We start from the raw sequence: 27,849 nt of genomic DNA on the forward strand, positions 1-27,849 counted from the left end.
TCTTTGTATTCTTTAGGTTAGTGGAGGCAATTTATATTTGTAATCCCCTATCAAATTTTTTGTGTCATAGTTGTTCTTTTTAAACTTTTGCCTTGCTTCTATATCAAGGAAGTTGGCACAATGGAGAGGAAATAGTGCAGCAAGACACCAGGAAAAGGTTTTTAAGTAAAAAGAAAACAAAAAAAAAAAAGACAGTTTCAGGGTCATTCATAGAATCATAGAATGACTAGGTTGGAATGGACCCACTGGGTCATCGAGTCCAACCATTCCTAACACTCCCTAAACCATACCCCTCAGCACCTCATCCACCCGTCCCTTAAACACCTCCAGGGAAGGTGACTCGACCACCTCCCTGGGCAGTCTCTGCCAGTGCCCAGTGACCCTTTCCATGAAAAATTTTTTCCTGATGTCCAGCCTGAACCTCCCCTGGCGGAGCTTGAGGCCATTCCCCCTTGTCCTGTCCCCTGTCACTTGGGAGAAGAGGCCAGCTCCCTCCTCTCCACAACCTCCTTTCAGGTAGTTGTAGAGAGCAATAAGGTCACCTCTCAGCCTCCTTTTCTCCAGGCTAAACAACTCCAGCTCCCTCAGCCGCTCCTCGTAAGACTTGTTCTCCAGCCCCCTCACCAGCTTCGTTGCTCTTCTCTGGACACGCTCCAGAGCCTCAACATCCTTCTTGTGGTGAGGGACCCAGAACTGAACACAGTATTCAAGGTGCAGTCTCACCAAGTACAGAGGGAGAATAGCCTCCCTGGCCATGCTGGTCTGCAAGCCATTTCTGATGCAAGCCAAGACGCCATTGGCCTTCTTGACCACCTGGGCACACTGCTGGCTCATGTTCAGTTGGCTGTCAACCAACACCCCCAGGTCCTTCTCCTCTAGGCAGCTTTCTAGCCAGATTTCTCCTAGTTTGTAGCACTGCATAGGGTTGTTATGCCCCAAGTGCAGAACCCGGCATTTGGCCTTCTTAAACCTCATGCCATTGGCCTCGGCCCAGCAGTCCAGCCTGTTCAGATCCCTTTGCAGAGCCTCCCTACCCTCCAGCAGATCCACACTTCCACCCAGCTTAGTGTCATCTGCAAACTTGCTAAGGGTGCATTCAATGCCTTCATCCAGGTCATTGATAGAGACATTGAACAGGGCTGGACCCAGCACCGAGCCCTGAGGAACCCCACTTGTGACTGGCCTCCAGCTGGAGTTAACTCCATTGACTCTCTGGGCCCGGCGATCCAACCAGTTTTCAACCCAGGAGAGTGTGCGCCTGTCCAGTCCAGAGGCTGACAGTTTCTGAAGCAGAATGCTGTGAGAAACTGTGTCAAAGGCTTTACTGAAGTCCAAGAAGACTACATCCACAGCCTTTCCCTCATCCAGTAGTTGTGTCACTTTGTCATAGAAGGCAATCAGGTTAGTTTGGCAAGATCTACTTTTCATGAACCCGTATTGACTGGGCCTGATCACCCGGTTCTCTTGCATGTGCTTCATGATAGCACTCAAGATCACCTGTTCCATGACTTTCCCCGGCACTGAGGTCAGACTGACAGGCCTGTAGTCCCCTGGATCCTTCCCTCAATCCTTCTTGTAGATGGGCACAACATTAGCCAGCCTCCAGTCCAGTGGAACTTCTCCAGTCAGCCAGGATCGCTGGAAGATGATGGAAAGGGGTTTGGAAAGCACATCCACCAGCTCCTTCAATACTCTTGGGTGGATCCCATACGGCCCCATAGACTTGTGGGTGTCTAGCTGGGCAGGCAAGTCTTTAACCGCCTCATCTTGGATCATGGGAGCCTCATTCTGCTCCTCTAACTCCTGGGTTTGTACACAGGGGGAACAACTTCCCTTACTATTAAAGACTGAGGCAAAGAAGGCATTAAGTACCTCAGCCTTGTCTTCATCCCTTGTCACTGTTGTTCCTTCCGTATCCAATAGGGACTGAATATTCTCCCTAGTCTTCCTTTTCTTCTTTCATAATGAAATATTGGTTATTCACCAACAACAAAATTTCTAAGATGGGATAGCGCTCTTTGAAAACTCAATGTTAAGAAAGTCTAACACTTCCAATTAGAAAATATCACTGCAGCCTCTTTTGGAGATGCTCACATGCTTCTCTGAAATGCAGCAAACTTCTGAGTTCAGCAGAACAGGAGCCTCTGGGCTACAGAAGTTTACCTCTGTCTCACAGAGTTCACATTCAGCTGAGATGTGCATTTCTGATGACTGTAATTTCTTCTTCCCTTTTTAACTCCTGAAGAACATTTTAACTGAAGTCACACAACACGAACATGCTGAGGCTGCAGCCCCACAGTCATGAGGCAGATGCAGCACCATCACCACACTGCATCAGAAAGGAAGTCGAACAGCAGTACACAGGACTAGAAAGCTAGGTGAGGACAAGACAAGATGCAACACGCTAAGTCCTCCTAGAGGTACTGCATGGAGCAGGACCCTGTGATTCATGGAGAGTGGTTGAGAGAGGGAGGAAGGGATAATTGCCAAGCTCTCTGTTGCTATCTCTCACTCCTGGGACAACATTCTTTGCAGTCTCTAGATGTGGTTTTTAGCTCTGTATATTCTGCAGCCCTGACGATGATGTCCGCTTATGCACAACATCATTCAAATTACATGACCAAAGACAACTAAACTGCTGTCTAATTCAGCAGCTAGAATGCATGAGGCAGAATAGAAGTTACACAGGCAGGAGAATTTCACCAGAAGTTTTCAGGGCACAATTTACAAGGTATAAAAGGGGTAGAATTTACAAGGTATAAAACAGGTAGAATTTACAAGGTATAAAACAGGTAGAATTTACAAGGTAAAAACTAATCCATAGTTCTTCAAAGTTTTCCAATGAAAAGGTTGCCCCTATATAGCTAATTTATGCTAGCTGATATTAGATCAACAAAACCCTCATAATTCAATCCATCATAGATGGAAAACCACTATAGTTTTTGCTGAGTTTGAAATAAAGTATGTGGTAAACTCTTTCCTCAAATCATTGTCTATAATCTCTTGATTTGTGTTGATTTACTCTGGAAAACTCTTCAGTTTGCCAGCATTAGAGTGACACTCAGAACTTTACATGTCACCACAAAGCACACAAAGTGTGTAATGACAAGGAAATGTCAGCCCTGGACAGCTTCATTTACATGATCTGGGATACTGTTTAACCTTAAGTTCACGCTTTGGATTTAAGTTATGTTGTTTTGATTAGAGGTAGGTTGTTTTCATCTAAATTATCTGTTATTACACCTACTAATACTACATGTGGGGCATGACACCAAAACTGTGCAGACTACGCTCAGAGTGAAAGATCACTCAGCCAAAAAGGCTTGAACACACATAAATGAGAGACCTGGGTACAGCTTTTCTTCTCTTAGCCACATACAAAAGCTTTAACATTGTCAAAGCAGTACAACAATTTTTTAGATGAGAGGGAGAAAGACTTGTTAGGAGAGACAATAAGTTTTCATAAAGATTTGGTTAGATGTTGGAGGCTGGATATATAAAATATAGATATATTTAAGAGTATCAACAACAGAGAGGTGTGTGAACTTCTCTTTAGACCATGCTCTAAAACAATAAACTGATTCCCAACAGTGGTTAGTGGGCAAGGTTATAATTTTGGCATATTTAAAGTCATTAAAAATCAGAGAAATTGGAAAATTACTGTCACACAAAAAGATTTAACAAGCAAACTCTAGATTTGGCTAAATGCATTTATTACAAAATGACAGAGCAGCCTGCTTCCTCTCTATTGTTTTGGGTTCATATGCTGACAACCTCAGCTGTCATTATGGACCAGGTATAGAGTGGGCGATAAGACAGAAGGCAGGATCCTTAGATTATTTTTGTAAACCTTATAGAACAGAAATAATTACAAATTGTTCAGATGAGGGGGTCAGGAGAAAAATAAACATAAAGGAAGCCTATTGTAGTTTGTAAAGTACTGCCTTTCGCTGCTACCTGTTTTGCCGAGGTCGGTGAGAAGCTGAGACTCAGCACAAGTAGAGCAGACTGTCCTGGACTGAAGAGGAGTCTTGCTGCACTTTCTGCCTCTTTACCTTCCACAAGTTTCTTCATGTGAAGGACTCCAAGGGGGAAGTTCTACCATACCATATACTCTATCGAAGTGCAAGATCTTTGATGCACTATGACATCTTAAAGAAGAATACTATCTTAACAGTGCTTTATCAGAGGCCAGATAATTAAAAGAACATCCTTATCACCATCAACTGTTAAGGCAGCAACCTTCTGTGGGAAGATGGTGGGCAGAAGAGCAGAAGGCAACAAATACAGGAGTCCTAAAAAACAATTAAAAAAATACTAGAAAACTGTTAGAAAGTGTACCGTGCATTTGTCTGCAATAAATGCTATTATAATACTTTAAATTTTGTGTGTTTCACTAAAATGCTTGCAGGCTTCAAGAATCCTATTTGCAACTGGAGCACCTCTCCAAGGAAGAAAACTAGTTCATCACAAAAATCATGACTGCCAGAAAAGAGGAGCAGTGATGTATGAAAATATAATCCATTGAACATCAGACCTGACAACCTTAGAGCAACTCCAAGCTAAGTCAGCTAATAACACCATTTTTAACATTACAGGTGGACTCATTCACACTCAGCGAAATGTTATATTCAAGTTAAGGAATAAATTTGCCTTGAGCTGTCATAAAGATTAACAACAGCAAAGAGTATGCTAATTGGTGAAGCCTAAACCTCAGAAGCACTGCAGTATGAACAGAGAATTAATATACGGTTTTAAAATTTTAATTTCTTTTCGCTGGTCAGAAAGTAAAAACGTCACATTGCAAAATATTACCAACAGGAAAATTTCACTTTTAGGTGGACAGAAGAATTCGCGTCAGGCTAAATTCTAATTCTTTTAACATCAATCTGGGTCACTTTCACTGAAGATAAAAAGGCTCCTTTTAAAAGCTTTTTAAAATTGACCATTGACAGCTTAACCTAGCTGACAACAATATAAATTAAAGTTTGCCATGCAACTATTCAGCAATGGAGAGAAGCAGTCTAATTAACCTAAATCAACATATCTTTGTAAATGTGACATCAAAATTATCAGAAAAATGCATTTCTTGTATTTCTTCTCTTAAATACCCAAATCAGTGATGTAAAGGATTTAAACAAGCAGTTTAGAACTAATTTTAGACTTTATAGTTTATTTCCTGCTTTGAGTTTTCAGCATATTCAGAATTATATTTATTTTCTATGTGCTATAATCATTCTCTAAACTCTCAATACAAAGTAAAACACATATTGAGAAGACTTTATAGTAGTACGATAACAGCTCTTCAAAGAACAGTAGAAATCATATTCTTAAGATTTTCACAAAGTGGTTTATGAATAGTCTTCCTGTTGCTTCAACCTTCATAATAGTATCTGTACCTTCTGTGAGTTTTCCCCCTTATCTTTTATCCGTATTTCTATTTCAGAACCCGAAATATCTAATACCTAGTTAAGAATTACACTTGTGCCAAAAGAATGTATATAATGAGCATAACCAATCACTAAAATATTCAGCATTTCTTTGATTTACATGATCTGCATTAGAAGTTGCTGCCTTTTATAGGCATCACTAGATATTAGTTTTTAAACTGCTATATTCCACCACATTATTTCAATTGCTCATAGTTATTTGACATCTGAGTCATGTAATTCCACATAGTACACTATCAAAAGGCATTCTCCAAATGTGCTTGAACAAGCGCTTGTGTCTAGTCATTCATTACTAACTTACAGCACTACAACGGATTAGCAGTCTTAAAATATATTCATTAATTCTGGAAAGCATTGCAAAAGCATTTGTTTCTAAATTTTCTGTGAGCAAAAAGGATTTTAGAATAACATTTTAAGTTACATCCACAAATTATATATTAAAGCAGTTTGCTAGGTAAGGACCTCCCTCTGCTCACAATGAAGTTAAGAAGATTTTCCACTGACTGAAACAGAAACAGGATCAAGCCAGTAAAATCTTACTATATTTCACCTGTACAGTGAAATAATAGAATGCAATGTCTAATAAAATACATGAGAACAATAATACTAAAATTTTGCATCTTTATGGCATTTATTGTTCCAGAAGGGCCCTGGTATAAAGCTAGTAAATAATAACTTCCTTATCTATCTGAAATCTCAGTGAGAGTTTTAGGTACGCAGAGTATTATCAGAGCTGGAACTATCCCAAGGCAGCAGGGCTAACATCTGTTCCCATGGAAAACAAAACAAGAACTATAATACCCTCCAGCACCCAGGAATTCAGTTTTATGCTATTTCTGAAATATGTTATCTCTAAAATCAGAGCAGTTTTTAAGTCTAGAGTCATGACTGAAAGGTATTCAGGTCTTAAACTTTAGGCTAACTCAACTACTTCTGCAGTCCTCTCTTCTAGGAGGGAAGGGAGATGAATCAGCCTTAGGTCTGAGGAAAGAGTCTGCAGACTGAGGCTGCTGCAGGATAACTAATCTTGCTTCTTCAACCACTGTGCATACCAAAAGAATATGCTGCAAAAGAAGGCTGTACTTTGTTCACTGTATTCCATCCCCAAGCCACTGGGCAGCTGAGTGCTTGGAAGCATCCATGGAAGATATCTTTGGAAGATGCCTTTGCTTGTCATTTCAAACAGAGACATAGCAGACAGAAGCAGCAGCAGCCCTAAATTTGCCATCCACCTTTTTTCCTTCTCTTAGCAATACCAAATGCAGTAATAACTATACCACTGAAAAACACTGTTACTCTGGAAATCCACAATTCATAGGGTTTTGCCCATAAGTCATTGCATAATCAACAAAAACTCACCTGAAAGCACATTTCAGCTGTGACTGTACCAGCCTGTTGTTGTTTGATTCACACATAATCCGCCAGGTAACCACAGAATCATAAAATGGTTTGGGTCGGAAGGGACCTTAAAGATCATCCAGTTCCAACCCTCTTGCCATAGGCAGGGACACCTCCCACCAGACCAGGCTGCCCAAGGCCCCATCCAACCTGGCCTTGAACACCTCCAGGGATGGGGCAGCCACAACTTCCCTGGGCAACCTGTGCCAGTGCCTCACCGCTCTCATTGTGAAGAGTTTCTTACTAATGTCTAGTCTAAATCTTTCCCCTTTCAATTTAAAGCCATGACCCCTCAACCATAAAAAAGCCTATCTAGCTCTTCACGACATCATGGTCTGTCTGTTACACACATTTCCCATCTAGTAAACACACATCCCACACATATGTCTATATCTGCACGTATCTCTATGGAATGAATATAATGGAATGAATCTGTTAGTGCTCTGCTCTCCAGTAAGGACAGTGAAATCAGTTTTGAGAAAAGCACAGACAGGTGAGAATATGTTCATTAAACTCTATGCACTACTAAACAAATCAGAACAAGAACAAGAGGCACAGGAGACTGGAAACTCAGAACTGCTCAATGATACAGATTACATGAAAGCCTTCCAGGAAATCTTTTCCTTTCCCATTATATTATTCTGAATACTCTCTTTCCCATAGTTTTCCTTTCCAGTCTCGTTGTTCAAAACATTGCAGTGGGGCTAGAGACATAACTATGGATTTCATTCCTCCCCCAGGGCCCCTCTATCAAGATCCCAGAGCCTACTGACTCTTTTTCTATTCCTCTACACTCAAGACATTTATCTCTTGGGAAAGGCACAGTCAGTCTTGCTTTACAGGCAATTATACTTGAAAGGGGCTTGAAATTATTTTAACCTGTCCCATGTAATCATAGCACTCAAGACAGTTGTTTGTGAGGTTACTGTATTAATTGTCACATTATGTGCTACCACAACTACAAAGAGCTGCATCAGGTCCCAGGGCAATTAAAGCACCTGAGACTTCCGCTACTCCATCTCGTTTCACTTTGCTTTTGCATCTCACTTAATAGCCATACTTTTAGTCCTTCCATGGGAGGTTACCATTGCAGTTTCAGTGAAAGAAATGGTGAAATTTCAGAAATAGAAAATCAGAAGTTTGCAATTTCAACAACATCACACACCTGGCACCACATACTCTCATTTTGAATACTCTCTTTAAAACCACGGACACCCTCTCCTAGCTTAACTGCTGATCTGAAGCAGGACACAGGTTCCTAATTTGGTAAATTTTGTTTTTTCTTCAGTCTTTCATCATTAATCTTCAAAGAATACAGAAAAGAAAACCAGAGCAAAAGAAAAGAAACCCAAAAAGATAAAACAAAGGTGGATTGGAATGAGGCAGCTACAAAACAAATCACACTTCAGTAAAACCAAAGTGGTGGAACTACTGAAATGTGCTTATTTCTTCAGAAGCCTGAAGGAAAGCTACCCTGTGAAGCACAAACCTGAACCACCACTCCGTCAATGCAATCACCTTCACTATATCTTTGTTTCTTTATTATTTGTAGGGACTCCTACTCTTTGTACCCAAAGTAGCAACAAAACAGCTTCTAGAGCATATTATGGATTATGTTAAATTGTCTAGATACAAACAAAACTAAATGAGAGATGTTAGCCAAATCTCAGAAAATGCTACGCTCGCTTTTCCGTAAATTTGCATTGTTCATTTACTTTCATCAAATATCCACCTATTAGAATGACAGCTGCACTAAGAAATGTTCTACAACTTCAGACTAAAGCCTTTTTTATTTGCCACCTACTATATCTATTAAATCATCAACTGCTGATTAGCTTGAGGGCTAATCTTGAAATGTCACAGTTCATCTCAGTTCTCACTTTAAAAAGTTAGGAGTTCCTTCTGCATGCAGTTTTACATTGTTGGCAGATGAAAACGTTTGCACTGAATTTTCCTAACGAGCAAATGTTATTTATGACACTATGCAAACTTGCTGATGGCTTACTTTAGCAGCTCTCTGGTTCGAGGAGTCTCTAAATGAATTGGCAATATCGAGCACAAATTATTTCACCATCCCACTGCAGTGCCCTCAGTTGCTCATTTGAGTTGGATAATGCACTGGTAGTTGGGAGGAATTAAGAAAGCAAGAAATTCACTACATTTATCTCTACTGGAGAATTCAAGGTTCAGGAAAACCAAAAAGAGATGTAGGAAGTCTTGCACACAGTATATTTTTGTTTTAATTCTGCTAGAAAAGACACCTTGTAACAGGAAGCAAGTTCTAAAAAATTCAAAAGGAAACAAAAGGCATTAAGTTCAGAGTGGTTCATACTCATAACTCACAGAGTCACATGTGGGAAAACCTGAGATCTGCCAACAGTCAGGTGGGGTTGTGAGCACACACACGTGTGTGTATACATACATGCATGCATATATATATAGTTGCCCGTCTACACATTCTGCTAGCTCATTGAATTTGCTCAATCCAATTATGTATGCTAATGCAAAATTTAAATGCTCAGACCTAAGGCCGAATAAAATACAATGATACGCTCAGAATTTCTCAGGGAGAGGCATCTTTATAGATTTAGGTATTCCACTGCAAGCTCAACCTCCCCTTCACATTTATAAAATGCACTATACAAAAGTAACATGAAGTTGCTTTATTAAAATTTCTGCCCTCCCCCCAATATTTTTACTATCTGCCCTACCTCAGTCATGCCAAATAAAGAAAACTTGACTTCAGGTATAAACAGGTCTTGAGACTTAATTCAGAACCGTTCATGCAAAATTACCTGCACTGATCAATGGCACTACAGAAATGTTTGCTAGACCCTCTTACAAAGCACAAGTTCACTTTGCTGAAGTCCATACTAATCCCATCTGATTCTCTACAAGACTGACATATCCCTTAATTTAACAGTCTTAGAGTGTTTTATTTTTACAGGACAACATGAAATACATACTTTCTCCCTGTTACTATTCTGATGCTGACACTTCCTGCGTTTCTGTGATGCCTGCATAGCACAGACATTACTGAAGTCTGGAAAGCGAAGGCAAGCTGCTAAAATCAATCTTCAGAAATAATCAACATCAAAATACAAAATGAACTTCACATCAATAAACACTTTTCCAGTTATAAAACATGACTGGATCCATTCAAATGCAGGATTCCAGGGACAATATTGAAAGCTATTTCATGGCTGTGGTTTCAATTGTGCAGCAGCTACTGCAATGGAATTTTATCCTACTGTGCAAGAGTCTCTGGCCTACAAAAGAAAAGACAATGCTGTATTTTATTTTCTCTCTCCTCCATTGTAATTCTTTTTCCATTACACACAAATAAGAGAAAGCAATAAGGATGAGAAATATATTAGCAATTCTGAAGCCTGATTTATAATCACAGATAACAGCAATAAACTTAAGCAGCAGAATACCTACTGCAACAGTTACAGGACCTTCAGGCATCAACCAGGGAGAATGGTAACAATCATAACTTCGCATCAGTGACAAGGCGAAATTATTAGAAAATTAGAGGCAAGCATTTTTAAGAAAAATGTCATGCTTTGTAAAAAAAAAAATAAAATTATCTCCAATATGTACTATATTTTTCCCACCACTCAGCTACCCCATGAAACCAATACAAACTTTTACCAGACCGAGAACAAATGTGGTAGTTAATATCTTTCCAAGTATAATCAACATTTTTTTACTTGCAAATGTAAACATGTTCGTGGTTGTAAGGTATTATGTAACCATCCATAGATTTTAGAAATTAAAAAACAAGGGAAAATGACTAAAACAAAATCCTGCCATTATCCAGATGGATTTTGATTCAGTACACACTAAATATGACTCATATTTAGTGTGTACTGAGAAGTATCCTGAGAAGCCCTCCTGAAAGACAACACTAATTCTTCACTAATTATCAAGCTTACAAATCACACTGTGGCAGTATTCCACAAAATAAAGTTAGACTTTTTCTTCCTTTTTTTTCTTTTTCTCTTTAGGCAAATGTTCTTGCTTTAGGGGAATTATTTTAGCTGTGTGGAAAATTCTCTTTAGCTTTTAAACACACATAATGGGCACATTATAGGTAGTGTACTATAAACCACTGCATAATTGAAATGTAGATATGTAGATATATAGATAACAGATGTATATTTTGTTTCCCATCACTTTATCACTCTGTATTGATTCAAAGTAGTAACACATAAATGGAGACCTCAATAGGTCCTCAACATTTAATTACCTCCAGTGGCTCTACAAACTTTATAAGGGGACTCCTCAGATTTCTAAACTGTATCAAAATAAATTGTGAGTAATTATTTTCTTATCTTCGATTTTCTGACACTTGGGTTATCAGAAAGAAAGTGTATTATTTGAGAAGAGGGATGTATTTAGCAAGGAATCAGGCACCTGGCAGTTTATAAACCATTAGGGTGACAGGGTTGCATTCAGCTTACAAAACTAGCTTTATCTGGATTAAGAAAAGTGGAAAAAATAGTCCAAAATAGTTTAAGAGATTTTTTTTTGTTTCAATAACTTTCCCATTAAAACTAAGTAACTGCTCTGATAAACAAGGAATTAGAAAAATGTAAACCATGAAAGTCCAGATAGTCTGAAATAAAAAGGACTCCTATCCTGAAAGCTGGTCATTGTAGATCAGCCATTCTAACTACACAATGCCTTATTTGATTTGAACAGAGCCAACATCAGAAGATCTAACTGCAGAATTAGACATCCAGATTAACAAGGAACAGTTCCTGTAGGAAGATTCTTTCAAATAGATTTCTGAAAGTAAATTAGAATAAATAACACCTATGTACTGAGTTCCTGATGGTCCAAAAAAGCATTAGTTCTGTCAAGTCTTTGGGCAATAGCCTAAAGTGTTTTCTAAATGCTGTCTCTGAGGAAAATAAGAAGATCAGAAAAAAGAACAGAAAACTGAAAGAATGGCATCTTTTCAAAATTGTTTAAAAAAATTCCACAAAATCCACCATTCAATATGACTATATTTTCTGTGGTTTACTATAAATAGTTTCAAAGAAAATTAGTATTGGGTAAAGGGATTTATTATTTATGACATGACAGCGTTTCTGGTATCATATTCACAGAGCATAAAGACGTCTCTTCTTAATATATTTTGCATTTTTAGATTCTACAGCTTCCTGTGTACCTTCTCTTCTTACCTAACAACTAACAATATATTTTGCAGTGCTATTGGATGAGTTTTTGAAGGTTGATTGGATTTAATCCACCCTATTCTTCTTTGTTTTTTCAGAAACTCATTTTATATTTGTCATAGATACTCTAGAATAAATAAATGTCTTTTTCCTGTTTAGAACAGGTTTTTAAAAATAAAATTTAAACTTTTTATACCAAAATATCTTTTCTGGGAAAGAAATATTAATATGAGATTTGACACTCCAAGACCTACAACTTACTTTCCAATGAAAGTTTTAAATTGGGTCACAAATGACAGGAATTTATTAGACTGAAGAATAAAAGTTTAAAAATATTTCTGGTAAGAAGATGTTCCTTCAGCTTTCTGCAAAACTTTGAATACCTGCTATAAAATTCTTCTTCTGCACACTGTCTGGAAAATTTCAGTAATGTTTCCTCTAATTACATCCGAAGAAAGTGTAGCAGGTATAGCTTTCCTTCTTTACGTTTCTTTCTGACTAAAATGTTGTTGTGACCGTTTTATAGGAACAAGATCCTTGCAAATACAAAATTTGGGCTGTGAAATGTCATGATGACTTGGTGGACTAATCTTAAACAGAACTGTCTCATAAAGCATCTCAGAGAATCACTAAATGCAGTGAATAATCATGTCATAATTTCTTTAAAAAACATTATTCCTGAGGGAATAAAGTAAGTAAACATGGCTGAATATGATTGGTAACATTGATTCATTCTCTCCCTAAAGGGATGCAGTTCATATATGATGTTCTGCTAGTATCTCTAAAACTAATAACTAATAACGAGCCTTCTTCATCTTAGAAGTTTTGGGAGGAGGAGAGGGAGCACTGAAGGACAATTAAGCAGTACTGATGAAATGTGTTGATTTTACAATTAACAAAGGCACCAAAAAGTTGTCCCTGCATAGACATTGTTGATGTCTATTTGTAAGCATCTCCTCTTCCAACCCGCTTGTGACATGTATGACAACCTTAGTTCTGCTACTTCAGTATGCATTGACGTTAACTGATATCCAAGACAATTTACATTAACTTGGGGACAAACAGGGACAAGCTACTGCAGAGTGGCAAAAATGTTGCCAGGCTTCTGCATACTCTTGCTGCAAGGAAGTGCCTCAAAGCACTTTCTCCGTGCCTTGCTCAAGTACACATTTCTTTGAAACTCTTTTCTCCTTATCTAGCCAGGTTGTAGCCCAACTACACTGCGTAATGAAGCACATTCCACTAGGTTTCTCGTTTGTTGCTATCGGAAACAGTGAAGGCCATCTCTCCTGGAATGGGGTCTGCTCATTTTTCTCGGTGAAGGAACCTGCACACTCCTGAACACATATGGGCCATTAACTTCTGACTGACATTGCCTCAAATATAATAAAGTAATGAAGAAGTTTTAGGGCCACACTCCTATTGTTCATTTTACTCTGCTAAAAACTAAAAGAAATGTTAAAAAAATAAATTACTATGAATTTTTAGTGGTGCAAATGAAAATAGAATGTAATCAGTTCTTCTAAGTCATAGTGAACATGCTTTGTACTTGACTGTGAAAAAATATGAATTATAAAAAAAACTTCAATAGCAACTGAAGTATGCTGTAAGAATATCTGGGATGTACGGCACTGGAGTCAGACACATTATTGTACTGTAATCTATTACCAAAAAAAAATGACAGAAGGAAACAGGAGGTATTATCTGATCACGTTCCATTTATGCCTTTACTGCTAAAACAGTCACTTAAAGGCTGCTGCAGCTTGCAACACCTCTAGTTCCCTTGAGACCTCTCCGGGTTGTTAATTCAGATGACATCCATGCTTAAAAAACTGACAACTGAGGAATTATACAGCGTTATCACTTGGCATCAGAAGACAGGTAATAAGCAAGAGTCTCAAGGCAACAATGTGAATTTTTAATGATAAAGAACAACTGTGGAAGCTCTGAATATATACGAAATACGCAACTGTGCTTCTTTTTCAAGAGTTTTAGTGTTTGCTTCAGCTACTGACATAAAATCACAAGCCTCCTCCACCCCACAAGTATCTGTTTAGGACTTACTGTTACTCCAAAGAAGTTGGTTTCATTCATAGCATCCAGAAAAATTTTGCCAAGTTTGTGGTTTGTATAATTAAAATCTTCAATTTTTTGATGCTTGTTGGTGGCATTCAGATACTTCATTGCCCGCTGCAGGGTTTTGGCAATCACCCATATTCCATCATAGGCATAACCATGAAATTTGCTGGATTGCCCATCACCACGCTTAGCATTGTATTCCTTTTCATATTGCTGTGGAGTCTGCAGAGAAGAAAAACTTCAGTTTTACTTCAATATGTAAGATTTTACCCACTTCATTCTGACCCTACACCTTAAACTGCACCCTCCAATTCAAAGACAAACATGACTAATGCAGAAAAAGTCACCAAAACAAAAATTAAGAAAGAAACTAAAATTCCCAAAACATGTGCTGTCTGACTTACAACACTGAGAGGGAAACCTAGGAAACAGAGAACTGAAAAGCAGTTGTTCTGCTTCTCTGTACAAAGGACAACTTGCTTTGATTTGCTTTTATATATAAGGCTTCAGTTCAACCAAAGCTACCAACATATTGGTGAGCACAAGTCTGCATCCCTGCAAATTAGCGGTCTGATAACACTTTATAGAATAACACAAATCAAATAAATTTTGCTTGAGCAACTACTTGCTTAATACAAAATTATCTGAGTGGCAATTTGTCTATGTTTTAGAAGTTTATTATGCTCTCCATCTTACGATGAATTGCCTTTCTGTAAAGCTGCCTTTCGTGCTCACTCAGCAAAGCATGAAAGACAGATGAAAAAAAAAAAAGAAGAAAAGCAGCAAAATCAGGCATGTTTATTCTTATGGCCAGAGTTTGTATGATTTTTTTCTGTAATAAAATGTCAGGTACTTTATGGAAATACCACATATTTACATATTTAAAACAAGTCACACTCCCCATCCCCTAGTTCTGAGAGACACAAATCACCAAAGAAATTAGCCATTTGCAGGATAACACTTAAACATAAAACTTTTTTATTTCTGTGCACAACTATTTAACTTTACATGATGCAGCATATGATATTGCAGACTATAATTCAATCTTTACCGTACATTTATATATAAATTTCTTAAAGAGAGAACAGGATGGATTTGAGGCAAGGGACTTTACTGCTTCCTTATCCGGTAGAGAATTTAAATTGATTTCTAAATATTTAAAAGCTGCAAACCAGTGGAAAGGTGAGACTAGGCATGATGACTGCCAGCTCTCTGTAGAAAAACCTTTTAGCTTCGCCTCCCTCCTCGGTGCTTTGCTGTGTCAAGACACTGGTGAGATAACTAATGGCATAATAAAATAGTTGGAGCAAAAATACTAACCCTTCCTGATATGGTTTTTAGCATTTTTGAGCTGAGAGGCTCGAAATCCACTCCAATATAACCTTCCATGGCTGCAAGAAGATTTTTGCTGAGGCATTGTGAGGAATTAATCCAGGATTCCCACCAAAGGTTTTCATACCACCCTGGAATAATCCACTGATATTTGCTGCCATACATTTCTTCATCATAAGCCTACAAAGAAAGAAAAACAGAAGAGCTGAAAGATATTATGACAGACATATTGAGCGCAAACCCAATAGTCTTCTGTTCATGTTTTTTCCATTATTAACGAAATTATGGAATTATGGTGTAACTGAAGGATATGCAAGTATTTTGAAGTTTAGAACAATTACTTGCTAACAACAAAGATTACTTTCTTGAAGACTACCGTCTTTAAAATTCACGTCACAAGAAAAAATTTAAATTATTAAAAATTTAAATCTCTTTTGCTTTCAAAAGACAATTTATTCAAAACCAGGAAAATAAAATACTAGATTCTAAAACTGTGAGGAACACTGGCAGAAGGCACAGCGTTTGCACAGAATATTCTCCATAACCCAACTGTTACATGAGTGGTAGGATCACCATGCTACCACATGTAAGCTAAGTTATTATCATTCTAATATAATCCTAAAGACCACATAAAACTGGGTAAGGTCAAACAAGAAAATTTAGGCACCATCAAATCATAATGTTGCAAATACAAATTACGTGACTGTGCTAAATCAGTGACCACAGAGACATTAGGTTAGCAATCTCTTCTGAGGAGCATGAATCAATAGGAACTTGATAAAGCAAGCATATCTCAGTGCTTCTCTTTTTTCAGCAAGAAATTTCTTCAGTGAAATTCTATCCTATTTGAATACTGAATATAGCTCACTGTACTCCAAGATACAGAAACGATGGTTATCTCCTTCCAATACATAACAGACACATATAACAGGAAACAGAAATACCTTATTATCAGGCATATAAGCTGTTGTGCCTAAAAGTTGATCTATTCACAATAGATATCCTATTCCATCATGAAGGGTGTTCTAGGATAAAATTAGCAAATTTTATCTCTGATGTTTCTCTCACTATCTTGTAACTAAATATTTTCCTTTTGACATTTCAGTCAGACTTAATTTCAAAGCAGCAGGTTTCATGCTTCTGTTATGGCAAGAAAGAAGTAATATAAGTAATACTGGAGATAGAAGACCTAATATAAAATTTCCAGTTTTTAGAAACACAGGGTGAAACCTTACAGCTCTTAACTGGAAAAAATACTACATCCACACAGAAAATGTTACAGAAGGAGGAAGCTGTGAAAATGCAAACAGGACATATTAGTCATTCAGAACATAACCATTTTGAAAAGTATCTCAAAGATCATACCAAAAGCCTGTCAGATAAATCAGATGAATAGCAAAAAATATGAAATAGGACAGCCTCTTAAGTACGTTAATATCCAAAGTAAAATTGGGCTTTAAATCAGTGAAAGGTACTGTAATGGTGCCAACTCAGTTCATGAATGTATTGTGCACAAAGCAGATTTGTTTGGCCGTTGGTTGCAGGAGCTTTTGTTCAGTCAAAATCAAATTTCATGCATTTGTAAATGATGCTGCCTGAAAGCACTCCTGTCTGAAACTTGTGTCTTGTATCTCATATCTTACTTATTCAACAATCCACGTAAATCGTTCGTCCTTATCTTGCTCATTAATTCTACCCTTCCAAAAATACACCAGCTTTTGTGCTGCTTCCCATCTCCACTCCTGCTACAGCCATGGCAAAACAACATCCCAGGTTCACCTGTAAGGAAAACAGCAATCCCATCCTGCAGCACTTTCTGATGTCTAAAAGTGTTTCCATTATACAATTAGGTCATCCAGGACCTTTCAATGATATTGTCTCTTTTATTTGATAGTTTTCAGATCACTGAGGACACAGGGTAGTGCTTTTAGAGAAGGACAGTCTTCTGTAGCTTCCCCTGCTCTTAATAAAGATTAAAGTATCAAATTGTCTGTTGCAAGCAAATATTGCCTGTGAAATATTCTGAAATTGGAGCTGTTGGAAATTTTTGTTTGCATAAGCACTTAAGCCTGTTTCCTGCACAAACTGTCCTGGGATATGGGCTGAAAACCGAAAGTTTCAAAATAGCCAGAAATTCCATCCTCGAAACAAGGGATCATTCCCAACAAGTCTGCACTGAAACTTTAATATTCCTGCAAGAATACAAGAAATAAAACCAAATAAACACACCAAAACCAACCAGACAAACACTTTATGAGCTGGCAGCTCTTCATTCAAGATCTAGTGGAATGATAGGGCTTGAACAGTAGTCTGAGGAAGGCTACTAAAGGAAGGAACTAAATCAACTCCTGCAAAGATGAGCTCCATGACCATGAAGTTATTTTTCTAGTGATAACAGAGTTTTTAGTGTTCAGGCATCTCAGTGTTTGGGTTCCAGAAGACTTATTTCCAGGCAGTGTTTTTTGCTACATTTCCTTGAAATATGGATCTTGAACTGTTTGAATGCACATAGACCAATTCTTACAGGTTTTAGTTTCTAAAGGGAAGAGTTGTTGTCACACAAGAGTAAGGCGAATTAAGTTTTACAAGTGCTTTGTACCATCATAACAGTGTAAGGTAGTCATATGTCTTCCCTAATCTTTCCCACATGCCCTATCTAGGCTGCAAAGCCTAGAGTTGCTGTCAAGCAGCCAGGAAATCATCCTGGATATTTTCTGCCCTTATGAAACTAAATTTCTGTCTTTTTTTTTTTTTTTAACTTTTCATTCTTGTTTGAATCTATAAAGAGATGCTTATTTACGACAAAGAAATTTCTATGTGTAGTAAACAATTACTGGCAGTCTGTGTTAATGGGCCTGCAAAACCTTACTCCTGTTGAATTTCCATCAAGCTTCCATTGTGTCAGCATGGACACATCCTATATCCCACTCCTACAAGAATGCCTGTAGACTTCTGAATTACAATGAACCTCCAGCTGTTCTTCATTAAAAATCAATAATTCCAAACCAAAGACTCAGCAGTAAAACTCTATCAGCTCAAGGAAAACAGAGTCCAGTCCTCTTGCATCAACCACGTTGATTAAGCCTGGCTTTAGTCATCATTAACTATTTACTAAAAAAGAGCCACCTAAAGCTCATGCAGTGACCTGTGCCTAATAGTCATCTTCCTTAATTGCTTTCAGACAGATAACTGTATCAGCTAGGTGTCAGTCTTGATGTGTGCATGGCTGTATTAGATTACTGCTAGACCTTAAATATAATATGTTGGAAAAATTCCCACTAACAATTTCTCAAAAATTTCTGCAGAACTGACGCTTTCATTGGGAAGATGCAATTTCCCGTTAAGCCAGTTTCAAATAAAAAAAAAAAAGATTATCTCTATGCAGCACAGTTGACCGTTACGATTGTTGAAGTGTTAAGTTTTAAGCAAAATAACCTAATTTCTACTCCATGAAAAGTACCACATTCATCCCACTGAGGTGAAAACATTTGAAAGCTAAGATTTCTCATAGAATTGCAAACTGCTTTTGCGACTGGTATTAAATGAATAGCTAAGCTTATTTAAATCATCATAGGAAACACTTGCTAACATTCACTTTGGCTTGAACTAGTCCTGTCATATTTTTAAAGTTTGCCGCTGAGTTAGGCTATCTTTTAGTGCATTTATTTTTACGTGCTCTGTGTCTTTTGTGTGTGTGTGTTTGAAGAGGGAGAGAATAGCCAGTCAAAATGAAAATGAACGTATAAACTCCAACTGATGTCCTGAGGAAAACTCACAGCATACGACTGTTGAATCTAGACAGAAAACTGTGGCAGACTTTAAAGATTTTTCCACCTACATAAATCATTAGCAAATAATATCCAGATGATAACCACAAACAGAAAAAAAAAGAAACATCTTGCACTAGTACAACAGCACCTTCCTTTAACAAACCCAAAGCTTTTCTATGGTTGACATCAGCCACCCTGCAAAACACAACAGAAGTCACAAGTGAAGCCTGTCTGAAGATACACCTGGGGAAATGTATTAAAAAAAATAATGTATCTAAATTATTGTGCTTTTTGACACACTGCTGCAGGAATGCATGAGTCAACAATATATTTTATGACTAATAACACACTTACTGACATATTGTAGTGCATTAATATATAAATGACCCACTCTTAACTGCCCTCTCTTGCATTCCTTCTCCTACTGAAGCTCTCATATAAATACTTTTATGCAAGACTAAATGCACAATCTCTCAGATTTCTCCAGACTCCAGAAAAATCCACCTTATTATTTTTGACACTAAGATACTTCAGAAGCAGCCATCACTCTCTAAACTGCACTCAGTTACACATACTTCACGTGTTTGTACCGAACCGTGAGAGAGATGTTCTCTATCTAAAATCCCTCAGATTAGAGCTGTACAAGAGGACACCTTGCCTCTCAAGGGACTTCTAGGATTTCTTCCCTGGCCTCACAGGCACACTGACTTGGAATAGGATTGTAGAGGAAGGCAACTAGATATTAAGGGCAACGGCATAAGCAAGGTCAATCTCTTGTCTCACATTGGGTTGGAAGACAGTTCTGACTGGGATCCTCCAGCTGGGGGAACACAGACCATCCACAAGACATCTGAGGAGGAGCTGGGCTGCAGAAGGATCATTCTTTCTTCCAGGAATGGAAAAATGGGAAATTATCTCTGTCAATCCTATTTAAATGCTGGAACAAAAAGAACTGTATACAAAGACTGGTCAGAGATGAGAAGAATGAAAAAGAAAAGAATGCTTTCCATTCCCTTTTGGATGCAAACAGATTTTGTTCCTTCCAAATATACTCTACAATCTCCTTTCCAAATTTTGCCAGGAACTGGAACAGTTGCTGAGTATGAGCCAACATGCGTCTAAGGCACATGTATCACACAGATTTTGAACTTCTGTATTTCCTTTCTTTGCCTGGATAGGTAACTTTGACTCTCTAAGTGAACACTAAAAATCCTCCTCTGAAATTTAGATGCAATCATTATTGCTTTTCCATTATATTTATTGTGTTCTTGGCTTATACAAGATTAATCTGCTTATTTAAACTAAGAATTCAATACCAATACAAAATCTAGGCCACTAAAATCTGCCTGTTTAGGATTTTTTTTTTTTTTTTTGAGCATGTAAAAATAGAGATCCACATTTTAATTCTGCTACTTTCAATGGTCAATCACACCACGTATATTTTGAGCATATTCACACACACAGACAAATAGTGCGGGTAGGGAATTTTATCTACGCTGGCCTTACTACATTTATTTTAATACAAGAAACTTTATTTTTTTACAAACTACTGTTTTCAAGTAAGAGATGTAAAATGTACAGCAGTCAGAAGTGAATGACAATGGTACAATCGGCAACATTTTTCAGTTGCAGAAATTATTTGGGGAAGAACAGTTAGCATGTATAGGAACTGCTTGAATTTCTTATATTTTCAACGCAAAACATGCAAAACTACGTACACGCAGACATTACCACCAGAACACAACTCTTGGGCAAGATTCAAATCTTGCAGTTCTCGATATCTGCTGCTACATGTACAAGCATTTCCTTAGATCTGATATGACGAGCAATGCTGAAGTTCAATTTGGGATTAATTTCCCTACAGGAAAGCAATAAGAAGAAGCTAACCATGCAGTCCATAACTAAATTCCATTGAAGTCAAGTACAAAGTGTTCTATTGAAACAGAAAAGGAGCTAAGTATGTGTGACCTCTCTGGAGTATTTAAACCTTGACAGAGCTGAACTCCATAAAGTAATGTTTATGCACATATGTATTTTTTATTCAAATGTAACTCATTCTTTATTCTGAAAGGCAATTAAGTATATTTACTTACACAGCAGAAAACTTTCACAGCCATTTCCTCATCAAACTGGCCAAGGATTATCCGAACGTCATTACCCTGCAGATTGAATGAGATACGTGGCAGTTAAATACAGTCACACTCTTTCCAGAAACCACTTCAGTTAGCCATTCAAATTCTGCAGAGAGTTGCACTGACTGCAGCTGCAGACAGCAAAATTAATTCAGCACTATTGCACTTTCTGTGAGTTCAAGAACGTGAAACACTGCAAGAGACAGCAGCTGTGGTGTTTGAAGAATAACCAATAGCACTAATGAGAATAAAACTGTAATATTTATATTGTCAAATATTACTATTCAACAAGACCAAAGTATCAAATATTCTCTTGATCCCTTGCAAGATATCTTTTTAAAATTTTGCATATTAAAAATAGCAGAAAACATATGCTTTTCATTACTTATGTGAATTAATGCTGCAAAATTGAGAGATGGAAATTTGTGAGATAAAATACCTTTGTATTATGCCCATTTTAGTTATTTTTAAAGATTTCATTCATAAAACACCTTCTTTACACTCACTACAACACATTTTCAATGCCCCCCTACTTTCATACTTAGAAACATTACGAAAAGATTCCAAAATTCAAGAGCATATATAGGAAAATAAATCCTCAGGAAGAGGGCTAGCTTTTTTCTCATGTGAAAAATTGCTGCTAACATCTATAAAACACAGAAAAGATAGATTTTTATGACTTAATATTACCTTTTATTTCAGATAAAAGTTGAGTTCTCAATGAAAGCCTGAACAAATCTAATTTTTCATCTCTTTTATAAAACACTTGGTTAGAATTACTAATAGCTCTTTCTCTCTCCAAGGAAAGAAGAAACAGATGATTCAGTGTGAATTTCAGCGGCAAAAAAAAATTTTCAGTTTTAATTAAATCAATTTATCAAAGATTTTCAGTTTGGATAACTTTAATGTTTATTTCCTGTTCAGCAGAACATACTATGATGGACGATGCAAAAGATACTACAATGCTTCTGCAATTAAATGCATGACATTGGTATCATTCTTAGCACAGTTAAAGTCATAAAGTACATAATATGATTTCCTCATTCTGAACCTGTGCATTTTCAATAAGCCTGTTTCTCTTTATTTTTATATTTAGCCACAGATTGATAAAGTACAATAAATCTTATTGAAGTGGATTAGGGTCTTTTTAAACAAATCTAACAAGGTCACATGAAAATAAACAAATTACACAAATTACATCAAAAGCATCACACTTTTTCATAAGGACAATAAATAGATTTAGGAATTATGCAGAAAAAAATCCTTTCCCCCATTATTTCTATTTTTCACATTTTAAAAATAAGTTTGGTCACTCTTGGAACTCCATCTCTGAACCGCTTGAAGCTCTCTGAACATAAAAGTGCAGATTTAATATTTGAAAAAAGTTTGGTTTAAAAATAAATGATACAGCATCTAATTACTAACTTTAAAACTGAATTAAGTCCTTTTAAAAAAAGATAAGAGCCAATTAAAAAAAAAAAAAAAACAAAAACCAAAAAACAGAAGATGTGTGTCCTCATAGCTTATGAGCACCAGAGACAGTAAGCAGGATGTAAAGAAAAACCCTATGGTGCATGTGCAGCAGCGCTGCCTGCTGCCTGTGCAACAACCTTCAGACTAAAGGGATAGTGTCTGTGTAGAGGGGAGACCTTATTACTCTCTACAACTACCTGAAAGGAGGTTGTGGAGAGGAGGGAGCTGGCCTCTTCTCCCAAGTGACAGAGGACAGGACAAGGGGGAATGGCCTGAAGCTCCGTCAGGGGAGGTTCAGGTTGGATATCAGAAAAAAATTCTTCACAGTAAGAGTCATTGGGTACTGGAACAGGCTGCCCAGGGAGGTGGTCGAGTCACCTTCCCTGGAGGTGCTTAAGGAACGGGTGGATGAAGTGCTTAGGGACATGGTTTAGGGAGTGTTAGGAATGGTTGGACTTGATGATCCAATGGGTCCTTTCCAACCTTGTGATTCTGTGATTCTGTGATTCTGTGATTCTGTGTTGTGGTTCCATGCTTTAAGACATTGATTCCATCTGATTATGACATAGAACACAGAACATTTCCTACAGTGACTATTCTGTTACTGCAAAGCACTATAGGAACTGTATAGTCCATCTTATTTTCTTTTATCAGAAACATCAGATCTCATTTCGACAACCTTACTGTCTACAAGGATTGTCTTATACTAATGTTGTGCAATTAGCTTCACAGTAGCACTCAGACCCAAATCTTGCACGTTCAGTCACACAAGTAGGTGGTTCTACAATTCCTTTAGTCAACAGGCACACTAACAAACAGGCAAATATGAAACCCAGGCTGAAAATGCTTTTCACACAAGGCATAGCAGAGCACCCATTCTGATACTGGCAGTCAATCCTACTTCCAAACATACTCTGCTCTTGTTCAGGCACCGAAGCCAATGGGTGCATTTGCTGATTTGTACAGCTGTCAGCAGATCCCAATTATGAGTGTCTGACGATCTCGATAACTGACTAAGGATCTCAGCAAGCCAGATTTTCTGGCAGGAATTTGCCATGATGATGATCTTCTCGTGCCAAAACAGGAAATCTACGAAGTGTGAGAACCACATCCAAACCGAGTTCTTGAGAATCCCTAGCTCAACTAGAAAGTCTTATGACCCAAGTACAAAGATCAGCTATAGCTCTAGAACTTGACAATGTTTTGTCATCCTGATGAAACGCAATATCCAACTGTCCTTTGCCTAAATTAATCAGTCCGTGTTAACACATAAATACCTCTTTTTGAAGCACTCAGTACAGTAAGAAGAACATTAACATGTCTGTGTTTGCTAAAAGATTTGGACGGTGTCCAACTACAAACTGACCAAAGATGATCAAAAGAAATGTTCTATTACTACCTATAAAAGAATGTCACGTGTTTTCTGTTTCAAGTAATATGCTACTGAAGACTACAGCAAAAGAAAGTTGAATTCAGACTTATTTCCAAAGACTCAAAAGTTATAACCTTAAGAGTGTTGTTTTCCATATCTTTTTATGTGCAATATCCTAAGAAGAAGAAAGTTTCTCTGCCAGAATATGAATATCTACTTCTCTCCTAGATTTGTCCAGGTATGAGCCCTTTGAGGGATGGGGAAATTCACAATCCACGTATGCTCAATACTGGCCAGAGATGGATCCGAGAAGATAATGGTGAGAGTCAGTAAATAAAGTGACTGGAGGTAAGATCCAATAAGAGAAAAATGGGAACATGGGAAGGAGAGACAGATCTAATACGGAATTTGAGTAACGAGCACTTACACTTTTTAGGCAAAGATGGAGCAAATAGCTGGGAAGGTAGCAGTAGGAAATTATTGAATAAGAACCTTAGGAGGGAGAATTAAGACTTTTCAAGAATATGGCAAATACAAACCTTGAGAAAAAAAATACTGTTAGGACAACTATAATCTCAAAATATAAGTCCAGAAGAAAATGGAACAACAATCTAGACAAAGGTACTAGGAGGGAGACGAGAAATCAGAGAAGCAGAACATAACATTGAGTAAGCACAGTACTTCAGACTGGGATGAAAATCCAGAATGAGACAGGGATTTTGCTGGGTTAAGTGGAGCATATGAGATCACAGGGTCAACTTGACAGTGATTATGTAGCTGAATAACTTATTCTTTGTCCAGCTTCATAAAATTGTATTATGAAGAACATAATATACAGTTCTAGTTAGTTAGTCATCTGTGGTTGGGCAGAAGCGTTGACCTGGTTGAGGTTAGCGAGGCTCTACAAAGGGATCTGAACAGGCTGGATCAATGAGCTGAGACCAGTGGCATAACGTTCAATAAGGCCAAACGCCAGATCCTGCACCTGAGGCACAACAACCCCACACAGCACTCTAGGCTTGAGGAAGAGTGGCAGGAAAGCTACCTGGCAGAGAAGGACCTTGGGGTGTTGTTTGACAGCCGGCTTAATATGAGCCAGCAGTATGCTCAAGTAGCCAAGAAGGCCAATGGCATCTTGGTCTGTATCAGAAACAGCATGGCCAGCAGGACCAGGGAAGTGACTGTGTCCCTGTACTCGGCATTGGTGAGGCCACACCTCGAACACTGTGTTCTGTTTTGGGCCCCTCACTACAAGAAAGACTTTTAAGTCCTGGAATGCATTCACAGAAGAGCAACGAAGCTGGTGAAGGGGCTGGAGAACAAGTCTTATAGGGAGTGGCTTGAGGGAACTGGGGTTTTTTAGCCCGGAAAAAATGAGGCTGAGGGAAGACCTTATCACTGTATCACTACAACTGCCTGAAAGAAGGTTGTAGAGAGGTGGGTTCTGCTCCTAAAGTGACAGGTGATAGGATGAGAGGAAATGGCCGAAGTTGCACCAGGGTAGACAGAGATTAGACATCAGGAAAAATTTCTTCACCAAAAGGGTTACCAGGCACTGGAACAGGCTGCTCAGGGAGTCACCATCTGGGTAGATGGGTAGATGAAGTGCTTGGGGATATGGTTTAGTAGCAGACAGGTATGGTTGGGCTCAATCTCAAAGGTCTTTTCCAACCAAGCAATTCTATAATCTATGACAAGTCATGGAAGATTCCTCCTCAATATGATGCTGTGAGAGGCAATGTCTGGGGGTTATATGGCTTGCAGTTAAAAAGAGGAGATTTAGTACGTAATCATGTAACCAGAGGATTGTATGTTAGAACACATGTAGACGAAACTAATTTAGGAAAGTCCATATAATAGCTTTTCCTGTTCTGCACATAACATTTTTCCTCTGTGCAATGAGCACTTCTCAGTAAGCCTCTTTCTCTCCAACCCTGCTTTTCGCATCCCTCTCCAAATTTGTTCCTGAAGAACTGCATTCAGTATGGTAATTAAGCCTTGATCAATTTCATGCCAAGCTTGAGTCTGCTGACTCTGTCCTGCATAAGAGACGCTGAAGCTTCAAATTCATGCAGCTGGGCATAGCTCAAACCCCTTGATGAGATTTCATCTGGATGGATGAGGAAATCTGCACCAAAGTTTATCAGAGCTGAGTTCCTTTCAGTGCTTGTGTGTGAGGGTATATGTCCACATTATAGTCTTGTGCAAAGAGACACATCAGACGTTTGCTGGGCCATAACTTTTTCCCCCTTCAGTCACACTGATAACTGATGTCAGCCAGTATGATTTTCTGGCAAGGATACATCATTCTTATACATCAGCCCTCACGGGTATGATGCAAGTTAACACAGCATAATTCTATTGTAGGCACCAAAGAAATCACTCACTGGATCCCAGCAAGTGTCAAGTACTCTTTCTTTCTTATAGAGTTGTAAATTGCTTGCATGGAGCTAACACATATCTGACAGGAGAGATTTTCATTCATGGAACTAGGCAGGTGATCAATGAGATGATTAAAAACATCTCAGGGCAACAGCAACTCCCAAAACTTCACTTATATAAAAAGACCAATGTTTAGACCATTTGCCAGATGGTGGGGTGTCATATTTACTCTTTTCAGAGATTAAAGTAGCAATATCAGCATTTAAGCTTCGCCCCTTGGTAAGCCATACATATGTCCCGTTTGGCCTAAAGTTCTGAAAGAAACAAAGAAACTGAAGAACAGTCACATTTCATTTACCCACAGTTGTGGTGTAATCTCCATAAAAACATGTTTTATAAATGAAGATTATAGCACAACCTCAAAAATTAATTACTCTCTTGCTTCCTTCTTTCTTTCTTATAGGTGAGGATATTATTCACCCACTAAATTTAAAGTGTCTCTGGTACTACTTGCAGCTGAGTATTACAAACCCTGAAGACAGTGAGGATCAAGACATCTAAGATGCTCCAATGAGGGATGAAGAACAACTTATCTCTTCCACTGCCATTTCTAACAGCCTCAGATATGAGGCACTCTTTAGCCTTTTCAGATTTTTTTGAGTGATGCACATTATGTTGGAATAGGCAGCTATTTTTTTCAGACTGTAGAGCTTCCCTTCTGTGATTAGATTTTAATCTGTCGCATTTCTAATGAATAACACCACAATGCTGTATTACACAGCTTTCCAGAGAAGGATTGCTACAATATCTCATCTGCCAGGAAAAGTCAATGTCTTGGCAGGCTCTTTATGAAATATCTAAATTGAAGAACTCAGATACTCTGTCATACTCTCTACCATTTATCTGACAGTCAAGATGTTATCGATAAATCTACTCAAAGCTGGGTAACTTTGTCAATGGAGGCATCCACATGTTCTGCCTTCTAAATGCCTGGATGTCCACACGAAGGACTATAGATGAGCCTCTAACCTTTGCTATGGAATCACTGATGATGAAGGTGAAGTAGAGGATGTCAGCTCCCACCTTCCTAACATGCTGCCAAAACTTGCTGATGTCTGTGTTAGTGCGCATGTCACACACTTTGATGGATGTTGCATTCAAACTATGGCCAAAAATTTCAAAATTTGATTAACATGACTGTTAGAATTAGAAATCATGTTTAGTCAGTATCCTAAACAGCTACTGAATATGGGAAAGTAGATGGAAACTCTGTCA

The 27,849-nt window shown here is 38.0% G+C and overlaps 1 protein-coding gene across 2 annotated transcripts in view; it reads right to left on the reverse strand.

Moving 5' to 3' along the window:
• GABBR2 (gamma-aminobutyric acid type B receptor subunit 2) overlaps nt 1-27,849 on the reverse strand; it is a 476,939-nt gene that overhangs the window by 221,195 nt on the left and 227,895 nt on the right. For both annotated transcript variants that reach the window (XM_054057392.1, XM_054057393.1), the window contains exons 5-7: nt 21,309-21,374; nt 15,434-15,625; nt 14,099-14,335 (exon numbers count right to left, since the gene is read on the reverse strand). In XM_054057392.1, coding sequence (XP_053913367.1) covers nt 14,099-14,335; nt 15,434-15,625; nt 21,309-21,374 — 495 coding nt within the window. The remainder of the gene's footprint in view (nt 1-14,098; nt 14,336-15,433; nt 15,626-21,308; nt 21,375-27,849) is intronic.

This window comes from Cuculus canorus, chromosome 2 (assembly GCF_017976375.1).
Source record: "Cuculus canorus isolate bCucCan1 chromosome 2, bCucCan1.pri, whole genome shotgun sequence".
NCBI lineage: Eukaryota > Metazoa > Chordata > Aves > Cuculiformes > Cuculidae > Cuculus > Cuculus canorus.